The sequence below is a fragment of the Balaenoptera borealis genome (genome assembly GCF_965194805.1).
Source record: "Balaenoptera borealis genome assembly, chromosome: 15".
NCBI classification, from domain to species: Eukaryota; Metazoa; Chordata; class Mammalia; order Artiodactyla; family Balaenopteridae; genus Balaenoptera; species Balaenoptera borealis.
In genome coordinates this window covers 85,884,395-85,897,594 of record NC_138871.1, presented here as the reverse complement: position 1 = coordinate 85,897,594, position 13,200 = coordinate 85,884,395, and the positions used below count along the sequence as shown (strand labels likewise).

Sequence of the window (13,200 nt, the reverse complement as noted above, 5' to 3'; positions counted from 1 at the left end):
GCCCTGAGGGCATCAGCTTTCGTAACAGTAATCACAGCGTGATCGGTAGTTTGACAGTAAGTCTCTTGCAGAGACGGAGCATGTCTTCTTATCCATCACTGGGCCCCAGCATCACGTAACAAATACTTGTTGCATGACTGACTGTCTTAACATCTCCAACTCAGCGGTGCCTATCAGAGGGTAAGGACCACATCGCCACTGTCTCTGAGTTTCTGGAAACACTGTGGCACACAAGGTGTTTGTTCAAACTGGTGGGTAGCTGAGCCATGGGACGGTGGGGTTAAAATCACCTTCTTACAGCTTTTACAATATCATCCCATACAAAGCTTGGCAACCCATTCACAGATGCAGTTTTACTCTATGTATCTACCTCTTTTTCATGTTTTCTTTACGTCATTTGTTTTGGTGAAAATTACTTGCCAGGTTATAAAGAAAATACTTTTCTGCTTAACTTCTCAAGGTTATCAGGCTCTCCTGTGCTTCCCATGTTAACTATCCCACATTTCTGCTGTTTATATTTAAACAAGGGCAGTTGCCTTGTGCCGTGTTCCAAAATCTGAGACTGTTTTTTGGAACTCGAAACAAGCTTCCCCGTAGAAAAGTTAAAAAACAAAAAACACAAAAATGCAAAACTAACATGAAGGGCACTTAGGTTCTCACGCCCAACCACAAAAGCTTATTGAGCCCATCAGAACACCACGGGACCCAGCCACACTGCGCTACCTTCTCCAGGGAAAATGCCTCCCAGTCCCAGCTGGGAGCACCTGAAACGCATTGATATCCTCCTTCCTCTTCTAACCAAGTGAGAAAGGCTCTCCCTCCACCCATTCCCCCGTTCCCATCCCTTCTGTTTCTCCCCTACACTCCACTCTCCCTGGGAACAGAGATCCAAGCAAAGCCCAGGAGGTGCTCAGTTCTGAGAATCAGGGCGGCTACAATGCTTGTTCACAAAATTCTCACGGGGCAGCCCTGAGATGGTGCACAGGGATTTTGAGGGAGGCAGAGACCGTGGCCCAGAAGCAAGAGCTCTAGGAGGCTACTTGGAAAGGGCTTGCTGTCATGCAGAAGTCAGGTTATCATTCACTCATTCATTCAGTAGACACCTACTGGGAGCATACAACCTCCAAGGTGGTGTATGACATTCAGAAAACCAAACAGGTAAGACATGACTGCCGTCACTGAATTTGTGGTGTATGAAGGCAAAAGACATTACTCCCCTAAGCATCTCACTGTAACTGAGGTCATCCTTCCTTGGGTCAAAAATGTGCATCTTCATACTTCGCCTAGCAGGTACCAATTCCATCTCCGGATTCCTAAGAACAGCATATATACTCCCTTTAAGCATCTGAAGACAGCTTCACGTCCCCCTTCAACACCTAGATTTCCTTCCTTCGAGGGCACTGCAGGTTTTCAACGTTCCTTTCGACCCTTCATTCTTATAACTAAACTCAAGAAAACGTGGATGCATCTGAACATCTATAAATTTGCCTAAATGAGAAAATATACAAAACTCTTGAACCAACTTTCAGAAAGCACGCTACTTTAAGACTGATCTTCCTTCTTGCACCTCCCTTTACAATGTTTTTTATCTTTTTAATAGCTTTATTGAAGTAAAATTTACATGCCATCAACTCACCTAATTTAAGTGTACAATTCAATGAATTTTAGTGAATTTATACAGGCAGTTTTGCAACCAAAAGCCTGCTGGAATTTTGACAGGCATTGCATTGACTCAATGGATCAACTGTGAGAGAATTGCCATCTTAACAATACTGAGTCTGCCAACCCATGAATGTGATGTCTCTCTCCGTGCTTTAGGTCTTCTTTCATTTCTGTCAGCAAAGATTTTTATTTTCAGTTTAGTGGTCTTGCACTTCTTTCAATAAATTTATTCCTAAGCATATTATCCTTTTCGATGCTACTGTGAATGAACTTTTAACAAATTTCACTTTTGGACTATTTCAATATGTAGAAATAAAAAGAATTTTTGTGTATTGCTCTTATATACTGTGATTTTACTATTCCCTTTACAATTTTTTTGAACAAGATATTTTTCATTATTGCGCTAAGTGTTAAACATCAAGTCCTGAGTCCTGCATTATTTCACTTCCTTTTCAAGCAAAAGCTATGCCAAGAAGGTGAAAATTTCAACCAGCTTTTTAGAAACCATCTGCTTCAGAACAATAATCCAAAGTAAATCATTAATAAACAAAGTTCATTATTCCATTTTTTGTGCTATAGCAAGTTTAAAATTACCACTTGGCAAACCTTATTTCATATTTTTGAAACTAGCAGGAAGAGTGTGTGTCTGCCGTCCTCTCTTTTTTCAAATCCCTGTGGCAGGAGTGTGCTTAGTATATGGTCCACCCGCTTTTTTGGTAAAGGAAGTCTGATGGAAGCACAGGTCAAGTGCGTTGTTCACATACTGTCTATGTGCACAACGACAGAACTGAGAAAAGCCGTGACAGAGGCTGTGTGTCCTGCAGAGTCTAAAATATTTGCTATCTGGTCCTTTACAGACAGTTTGCCAACCCCTGCTCTCAGAAACGCTGGTCAAATCTGTGAAAGTTAAATTCTCCCCATACTAATTAAGGTGAATCAATATCCTAAGATATAGGACCTTCTATCCCTAAATACTCTTTTTCTTCTTGCCTCTAACACTTAAGGTTTTCAATTTTTTTTCCTCAAAAATTTCAAAGCTTATATGAAAATAAGCTTTGAATTCTAGGATAAATTAAATTTTAATGGTAAATTAAAAAGCACTGAATTCTAGAATAAATTAAATTTTAATGGTAAGTTATCTAATTATGGATCAGAATAAAACAGCATACATATAAGTGTGAAATAAAGGGAGCTACAAAAATAAAGTTTATATTAAAATATTTTAATTTACAAATGGATTTGTTACAGAGAGTGCAAAAACTACACTATGAACAGCTTACAAAGTATATAAAACAAAGAGATCCAAGAATTTTTAAACTGTTAAATACTCAGGGAGTCCAAATCCTTCACTTAAAAAGATTTAAACCCTTGTTGTTCAAAGAAACATATTACACATACCATGTAAAACTAGACTGAAAGAAATAAACAGAACTGTATTATACATAAACAATAACTCTAGACAACAGAGTAATGCTATAAGCCCCATCTAGTATATTTGAATGAAATTCTGAAGTTTGGACCCATTAAACGTTTTAAATTAATGTAAAGGCCTAAGTGAAAAGGGGGAAAAAAGCATGTACGGATAACAGGAAAAAAAAACAAAAAGGAAAAAGTAAAGTCAAACAGAAAAACACATAGGTATAAACTGAAATTGAAGGGAGCTAAAAGAGATTAAAATACACACTTTCTAACTTAATTACTCACCTACTCTTTATTGCCAACGCTAGCAACTAACATGGCAAACCCATTTATAATAGCCTGCTCCGTGGATGGTGTCAAATTCTAAACACGGGCAACATATATGCAAGTAGCACTTTCCTCCTGATCACTTACTGTAAAAGAGCAACAAAATCAACTGTACCCAACTGTGTGTCTCTAAGGCTGCACCTTCCAACAGAATTTTCTATGACCACAGAAATCTCCTCTGTCTGCACTGCCCAGTCCAGTAGCCACCAGCCACCTGTAGCTTTGGAGCACGTGCCATGTGGCCAGTGTGGCTGAACGACTGAGCTTTAGATGTCAATTTCAATCTACAGGCCACATGCGGCTAAGGGCGCCATACTGGACAGGTTCTGAAGCCTTAAAAGTTAACTTCACAGACTGCCGTTGCCTTTCAGAAAAAGAAACAATTTCCTTTGACCAAATATGAATCTACTAGCCTTTCAATTTAAAAGACTTTTGTTTACACAGGGAAACACAAGTTACCTGTTTTCAGTAATCTAGCCAGACTTTCCTTCTTCTTCCAGATTCAAAACATACAGTTCCTTTTTTCAGATATTAAAGATAGTACCGCTTTGAACCTGCCATCTGTATGAGATTTTATAAATAGGGTCATGATGGTATAAAAATTGCTTCAAATGATACACCATCAAAATATTTTACTCTTGGGGCTTCCCTGGTGGCACAGTGGTTGAGAATCTGCCTGCCAACGCAGGGGACATGGGTTCGAGCCCTGGTCTGGGAAGATCCCACATGCCGTGGAGCAACTGGGCCCGTGAGCCACAACTACTGAGCCTGTGCGTCTGGAGCCTGTGTCCGCAACAAGAGAGGCCGCGACAGTGAGAGGCCTGCGCACTGCAATGAAGAGTGGTCCCCGCTCGCCGCAACTAGAGAAAGCCCTCGCACAGAAACGAAGACCCAACACAGCCATAAATAAATTAATTAATTGATTTAAAAATATATATATATTTTACTCCTCTTATAAAAATTGAAATCAAAACACCAAGAACCTGGAGTACTGCAGTACAGAAGGGAGGGGGAAATCAACGCAGGTGGCACCAGTGGAAATCGAGGGAAGACATTGGGTCAAAACAGAGTGGGTGACCCATGAGTCAAACACCGAAGATGCAAAATAGAATGAGATTTGGAAAAAAGCTAATCGATTAGTTACAAGTCCATCATTCCTTGTACAGAACTCTTGGAGCCACATGTATGTCAGAATTCAGAGACATAGTGCACCACAGATATCACGGAACACCCCCAGCAGGATCGGCCAGCAAGATCTGCGGGTACCCGGCCCCTGGGTGTTCAACCAAGTAAGCGTTGCACACCTCGACTTTCCAGTGCACATCTCTGGCCCAGACCTCCACACCACCTCCCCAGCATCGATGAACTGCCTCACAGACACCCCAAAGTCAACAGGCACTTATTCAGCAAATACCCAGAGTGTTTGCTACATGTGAAGCACTGTTTTAGATGACTATATACCTGTCTGAAACGCTTATCCCCTAGACATGCTCCCCACCTCCAGGGTTCTCTACACTCAGAAAACAGTGCTTCCATCTACCTGACTGTTCACACCAGGAACCTGGAGTCCTCCTGATACCCTTCTTCCCTGTCAATCACTAAATCCTTCCAAATGTACCTTCTAAATCTCTCTCCAATGTGTCAGACTCACTCCAACTCTCCACTGCTGCCACTCCTAGACTAAGCCAATAGTCCTTACCTGGAGGTGGTTATGCCCCCCAAGGGACCTGTGAAAATATCTAGAAACATCCATGGTTGTCACAACTTGGGGAGGAGGTACTACTGGCATCTAGTGGGCGGGGGCCAGGGAAGCCGCTAAACAACCTACAGGGCACAGGCCAGTCCCGCGCATCCAAGAATGATCCAGCCTAAACTGTCAATAGAGCTGAGGTTGAGAAACCCTGCTCTAAGTAAACAGAAGAGTGCTGCATACCAAGGGTTTTATTTTTGTATTTATGACAGTTCTTGAAAAAGTGATCACAATTTACAAGAATTTTTATAATTATTATTAAAAATAATAATTTTTAATGTAATAAAATTCTACTTGACCCAATTCTATTATGTTGGAATACGTATTATATGTGAATAAAGCGAGCACTTACGTGTGCATGTTCTCCACTCCTATTATGATCATGATACAGTAGGAAATTCCACTTTGTACAAGAAAATGTAAGGCATACCTGTAAAAAGTAAGAGCACTGTTAGAAGAGCCCACTCACAAACATCAGATTGAAATAATTTAGGCTAAAAAGTGCTTATCTATAACACACGACACTGCCAGATAAAAAAAAAGAAGCAAACCTCCAAAGCCTAAAATTCTGTGGATACCCTAGAGAGGGAGTCCCATCCCACAAGCCCCACAGGAGCTGGAAAAATAAGACAAAACCCCATAAAGCCACACTTGGGGCCCTAGCATTCCACGTTTACCAGCTACATGAAAGCTCTATGGGGTCCTGAGGCTCAAGGTTTACAGCTTTTTCTATAACTCAGGAACAGGGATGAAAAGGAGTAAGAAATCTGGATTTCAGAATAGTCCTGACAGAACATCAGTTTTTGGCTTACCCAAACTAACTTCGTCGATACAGCTTTGTATCTGCAGTTATCTTTTCAAGTATTACTTACAAAATAGCAAAAAATACTAAATATTAGAATTCACTTAAAAGCAGGTACACCCAAATTTATTTATTCTGAAAACATGATGGCTCAAGTCAAATAAGCTTCCTTATACAAATCCAGTCAATCCTTAATTTGCAGTAATCTATCTACAAAACGTTCTCACTGAGATGACACAGTTTCTTCTAACGTTCTAATGTAGAAATCTACCATTAAATGAGAGAACTAACTTAACCACTCATGTCACAAAATTCAGGCAAAACATGACTCAGATCTCTGGTTTTAAAATCCATCCAAATTATCCCTAAGATTATGCATACATGTGCACACACACACACAAACACAAAATTTCCATCTTCTTTCCCCTTTGACGGCATGAAAAAATTTTCAAATCATTGTATACAATTTAAAGTATTAATAAGTATCTTAAGCTATGATTAAAATTACTTTCTAACCTAATCATCAGAGAATAACAGGCACCTCCAATGTGGAAAAGCTACTTAATTTTTTAAAATTTTCCATAGAGATATTACAAATAAGAAGTAGGCTCCAAGGCAGGCCCATAGAAGAAACTTATTTTACTCATTGTACCAAGAATGTCTGTCAGTCTGTCTACTTGTCTCTTCCTCTGCCAAACACACACACACACACACACACACACACACACACACACACACACACACACACACACACACACAGAAACAATGTTGGCCTGGAATGCTACTATATAACCAAAGGACCAGGAGGCAGCAGAAAAACATATTTGTGTATAAACTGAAACAGAAAGAAGCTAAGAAAACATGATTAAAACACACACTTTTCAAATTAATTACCAGCTCCTATTTATTGCCAGCACTAACAGACTTCATGTGAAAATGCTGAAGTGGCCTGCTGGACACCTGCACAGGCTTTATTAATTAGAATAGAACTCATTAACGATAAATGTCTTAAATGAAAAAAGATTTTGAAGACTCTTGGGGAAATATCTTTCCTTTCCTACTGAATAAATTTCCTTGGAACATGAGGGATATGTGACAACTTAGAAGCTAAAAGTTCTATGCTTCAAATAGCGACGTGGTTCCTTCTATCGCTTTGAGACGCCCACTCCCCGGGCATCGCCATTCAGGTGACAAGCTTAGCGATCTTCTGGAGGGCAATATGACACTCTGCCAGTTGTACAAGCCTTTGTTCCTGGGATAATATAGGTCTATCTGTACAGAGTGGACCTGCATTGCCCTCTATTTCACTGGTCTCCACAACAAGCATCAAGTTGCCTGTGCACTCAATCATAGCACTGGTGACTTTCCTCGTAATTTCCCATCCGCAGCTACTCTACTTGCCCTTATTAGAAAAATGAGCATAGTAAGTACACAGTAGCCACCTAGTACTTTTCAGGATTAAAAGATAACACACGAAAAGTGTTGACTGGGTTATCTGGCACACGGTACGCTTTCAAATATTAAGTATTATTAGGGAGGTAAAAATGCAAGCAAGAAGGTATCTTAGAAGTGTATTATAATCCAGCCCTCATCATTTTACAGTTGAGGAAACTAAGTCCTAACATATACCCAGTTAGTACCCTAAGTGACATTGAGACTCAAGTTGTTTCCTCCTGGGCAATTATCCACTGGCTGATTCTTCACAGGGTGAGCCGGAGTGGAACCCCATGGACTGTGGATCATAATCTTTCAAACAAAACAATCCTTTATCCCCAAACTTCAGTTTGTTTTTAGATATCACATTTTACATATGTTGAATTTCAAATCACACTAAAGGCAGGTATAAAATTTATTTTTAGCAAAAAAAAAGAGTTTTAAAAAGGTTGAGAAACACCTCTTCGATTGTTCCACTGATCTTTACTGAATGTCCATTTTCCGAAAGGCACAGAACTGGCCACTGGGAATAAAGAGTCAGGGGATACAGTCTCTGTCCTCAGAGACCTTCCAGTCTAGAGAGAAAGACACACTTTAATACTGTATGATAAACTGAGGAAGAGATTGGATAAACATAAACATTTCTAATCTGGACCACCGACTGGACAATGGTAGCAACAGACCATAGTCACAGTAACGGTCTTGACCCTGAGTAACTTTCCCTGCTCACAAGGAGCTGGCTACTGTGTTGAGCCCCTTTCTGCAGTATTACATCTTTTAGTCATCACAACCATCACTGGTTCCATTTTACAGATGAGAAAAGTGATGCTAAAGAGCCTGAATAACATGTCCAGTCACACAGCTGCCGCCGAGGCACCCAGAGTGGAATCCAGGTCTGTCTGGATTCAGAGTCGAAGCTCCAGTCTGTTACTCTACACTGCTGTCAAATAGCTAAACAAGTAAATAAAAGTATAAAGTAATTCTCAGTTAATAGAAACTTATAGATGATGGTTCAAAAAAAACCAAAAAGCTGAGGCCAAATACAAGTAGGTAAAATAGCCAATTATATTTAGAAAACTCACTAACATATGTCTTCCAAAAGAGAAGTTGTCAAAATCAATAGGAGATAGGATTACCTTTGAGCCTAAAAAGCAAAGTGCTAAAATGCAAATCAGAAGGATGCGCTACTTCCCTACTCATTCCAATTAGCAGAGTTATCTTTTACCTGGCACAGAGGCACAAACAAACTCTTTTCCCAAAGAAAGGAATATAAAAATTTTCTCCTCCAAGAAAAGAACAGAGAACTCTATTTAAAAAAAAAAAAAAATCCTGGCTATCACATATAATTTGAAATACTTAGGACCACCTGACATTAAGGTGGGTTCCTCGGGACACTGTGATAAAGCACGTGAGAAGGCTTCACAGCAAGAAAGCACCCCGTCGGTAAAGACCTCCCCTCTGGCAGTCCTCCAAGTCACACGGCCCCAGGAAACACAGCTGACACCTCAGTCTTCTACTCTGTGTCCACAGACTGCAAGGTGAAGGGTGTCCCGGAGTTGGCCACTGTGGACAGCAAGCCTTCCCCGACCCCTCCTCAAGATATGCTGCCGAAATACACACTGAACACCAAGTATGTACGGGTGAAATGCGTAGACTGGGATATGCTTGAAAATACTCCAGAAAAATAAGTTGGAGAAAGAATAAAATAAGAACAGTAGAATTTTAATAATCGTTGAAGCTGGACAACGGATATAGGAGGGTTCATTATATTATTTTCTGTACTTTTGTATTCGAAAGGCTCCATGACACAAAGCTAAATACACACACACACATACACACTACCCCCATGACACGATTTACAAGAAGTTTCAATAGAGTCACCTGAGAAACCTAAGAAAACCCTGATGACATAAATTTGATGTTATCAAGGAAGTGGAGAAACCATGCCTAGATCTGATTTAAGAGATCCCATTGAAATCCCAAGGACTCCGCACACACCTACCACTGGCGGGGCCTATCAGAGGACTGGTCACAGGGCAACATGGCAGAGACTGAATAAATTATCTCTGATTTTTCGTGAGTTTCTAGGACACATGTGGAATTGCCAGAGGCAGAAACTAGATTAAGAAATACCAGTATATTTCAACCCGCCCAAGAATCAAAAACAACCTCCTAGAACAAATGCAGAGGCATTGTCAAAGTCCAACAGTCCACAGCCCACAACAGAAGCTACTAAACCACAGATCAAGCGACTACATTTCCATCCTCTCAGGGAATTTCCATGTCCAACAACAGTCTGCCGAACAGCAAACCTAGAAAGCCTTCTCTGGGACTGTGTAAACATAGCAAATGAGCAAGCAGCATAAGCTCTCACTTATGAAGAAGGAAAATTCGGGAGAAATCATAGAGCAGAGGGTCCTTCCACTGAGCGTCTCTGCTGTTTCGTGGAGACACTGTGCTCTTCTCCTGATTCCCTCTGTCACATACAACCACCGTCACCTGGGACGAACAGGAAGTGACAGTGTTTCTGGATTGATTCACAGCCCTGACAATTAAGAAGGGAGCTAAGTGAAGGAAACACACATACACACAGCATCTGAAGGGCCATAAATAAAAGCTTTCCATGCTAAGTAATTCTTCCCCGCCGAAACCAACCAAACAAAAAACCTCTTTTGGCTAATGGCAGAATCTAAAGAATGGTAATAGAGTTCTATCAATGGGCTTTACCAGACTCTTAAAAGCCACTTGCACAGAAAGAAAAAAGCTATTTTGAATGGATCATTTATCTTGGCATAAAAGACCTGCAAAACAGGTGAAAGAGCTACTCATGACAGAATAAAATGTCTTTATATCCTTTTTCTTCATCTGTCCTTTTTCATAAGTTATAAATAATAAATTGCCCTCTGAACCCCAGGTGAAGAGACAGAGCCCACTCTCCACTCTTTTTTTATATTAAAAATAAAAATATAAAACTTTTTAGGTAACTATAAGAACAAAACCCTACATAATGTATCCTTCTACACATTCAATTCACAAAGACGTCCAAAGTCTTCATTAAATATGATCAAAATAATTACTTACCATCCAAAGCAAAAAAGTGCAAGATAAAGGCCCAAAAGGGTAGCAACGACATGTCTTATAAAAGAGCTAGTTTTGCTTGAATGTAGGTAAGTTCGAAACCAAATGGCTGCTAGCAAGGCAAACAGTTGGCACACTACAAAGTTGACCTGTAAAGAAAAATTAAAATTTCATATTAGCAACACAGACTTGAATTTTTCACTTGATGTTACATTTAAATTCTCAGGACAAAAACACCAAGGTTACAGAAAATTAAGATCTCCCAGTTTACTAAAGAAACAAAACAAAAATCGGGGCATCTTCCCAGGGATGACAGCCTCAAGTTCAAAGTGAAGGGCTGATGCACACGTGGGTGCTACACTTGGCAGGGACGCTGGCGCCCAGCGTGGGGAGAGGCCTGGGGGGGCCCCTGGAAGAATCTGGAAGACACAGGGATGCAGACGCAGAAATGGAAAGCACGGGGTACCCTATGGTTTGAGGGAAAGAGAAACTTATTTTAATGACTTGGGCGACCCTGTAACTGGTGGGAAAGAAGAGGTCTGAGTTTCTCCAAAACTCCTCTGGGTCAAGACCTGGTCAAGATCCCCAAGAGTCTGTAGAATGCACCCTCCTCCATTTGGAGTTCCGTACCATCCCTGGCGAGGGAGTCAAGGGGATGCTGCTGGTCTGAAACCACCACTGAAAGGAACCAAATGTCTCAGCTCTGGGGGCCTCAAGCACTGGTCCAGGAGGCAAGCAGGTGAATAAGAGAAAGGAACCTCCAGAAAGCCATGAGGGGTAGCGTTCACCCCCAAGGCCACCAAGGCAAGTTCTTAAATGTCCTCATAACTCACCAGGAACGACATCGTTCTCAATTTTCAGGAATGCATACAAGCTGGCAATAGTGCTGCGGCTCTTTTCTCTCCCTTAACATTACTTCTGCCCTTGCAAAATGATAAAATAAAAAACTACAAATAAGACTCTCCTGTGGTGTTTAAAGACTCAAGAAAAACCTGCATTTCTATCTCTTATGAAGTAGATTCTCATAGAACGTTAAGGAACACATGCCTTAGAATCTACAAATACAAGAAAAATCCATTTGACATTAGGAACTTGTAAGAAACGCATTTAACAACAACAAAATCACTGTTGCAGGGACCTAAATTAGGAACAAATCACACCATCTACATGTCGATGCTGCCACAGATCCACAGAGATATCTCTGCCTAAAGACACAGACAACTATGTGCTTTTTCTTGCATTTCAAGGAGAAAAACAGTTGAACATTGTTGTACATTGTCTGAGAGACCATTGTTCTTTGAAACAGCTAGACTTAATACAAGCAAAATGTCCTTCCAACAGGTTCTAAGCACTTTTTCTCTCCTACAGGGTTCCAACAATATTTTTTTAATTAAGCAAAAAGTAGATATACCAGAAAAATGAATATTGACATTAATAACTACTCACATCTACAAAACTTCTTACAGTTTAAAAACTTTCAAATATCTCATAACTAAACAAAAATGTATGGAGCATCTACTCTGGGCAAAGCATGGGAAATCAAAAAATGCATAAGCCCCACGCTAGCCCTGGATGGCTTTAGAATCTAATGAAAAAAGCAAATACGTGCGCAAGGAACTTCAACTCAGTTATTAAAGACTATACAGAAAGTGCTTTGAGGACACCCCAAAGGAAAGAGCATGAAGGGCTGACTGTCACAAAGTTGGGGACATAAGACCTAATGACAGCTGATCTCCACAAACATCCAAGGAGTCGCTCCCTCCCACTCCCTCCTCCTCTCTCTCTCTTTTCATATTTGTCTAACATAAAACAAAGTGTGAACTAATACAGAAGCATTCTAGAACCACTGACATACAGAATTCTGTATCTTTGTAAACATCCATTTCAACGTTGTCGTCTTAAAGAAAATGAGACCAGATCTCACTCCAGACACTGAATCAAAATCTTTGGGGGCAGGCACAAAAGTCGATAATTCAAAAAGAAAAACACAGGTCCCAATAATCCTCCAGGTATGAGAACCACGGTGTTGGAAAATTAGAGAAAGGGCATTTTCAGCAAAAACAAAACAAAAACAAAAAACCCCAATGTGAAGGAAGCACTGAGGCTTGAAAATGCAAAGCAGCAGGGTATAGTGGGGACAGCGGGAGATGACGTCAGGATGGGGGTGGGTTCAGAGAGAGAGGGGCTTTGCATGTCGTGCCGAGGTGTTTATAGTTGAGCCCATAAGTGATGAAAAAACACCGACAAGGACTTCCCTGGTGGTGCAGTGGTTAAGAATCCGCCTGCCAAATGCAGGGGACATGGGTTCCAGCCCTGGTCCAGGAAGATCCCACATGCTGCAGAGCAGCTAAGCCCGTGCGCCGCAACTACTGAGCCTGCACTCTAGAGCCCGCGAGTCACAACTACTGAGCCCATGCACCACAACTACTGAAGCCCACGCGCCTAGAGCCCGTGCTCCGCAACAAGAGAAGCCACCACAGTGAGAAGCCCGAGCACCGCAACAAGAGTAGCCCCAGCTCGCTGCAACTAGAGAAAGCCCGTGTCCAGCAACGAAGACCCAATGCAGCCAAAAATAAAATTAATTAATTAATTAATTAAAAAAAAAAACACCGACAACTTAACACGTGACCCAAGCTCTGCTTCCACAAAAGAAGGACCAGAATAAGGAGTGTGTAGCAACAGGGTGCAGGCCGCTGCTGTTCCAGCCTCCTTGAGAAAGCAGGGCAAG

General features: G+C 41.0%; 1 protein-coding gene across 4 annotated transcripts in view; it reads right to left on the bottom strand.

The window, feature by feature from the left end:
- MBOAT2 (membrane bound glycerophospholipid O-acyltransferase 2) overlaps nt 1-13,200 on the bottom strand; it is a 114,201-nt gene that overhangs the window by 65,259 nt on the left and 35,742 nt on the right. For 2 of the 4 annotated variants that reach the window (XM_082357566.1, XM_082357565.1), the window contains exons 2-3: nt 10,476-10,621; nt 5,511-5,588 (exon numbers count right to left, since the gene is read on the bottom strand). In XM_082357566.1, the coding sequence (XP_082213692.1) occupies nt 5,511-5,588; nt 10,476-10,621 (224 nt within the window). Of the gene's footprint in view, nt 1-5,510; nt 5,589-7,854; nt 7,970-10,475; nt 10,622-13,200 lie in introns of those variants that run through there. The other 2 variants (XM_082357567.1, XM_082357568.1) reach the window with 2 other exon arrangements.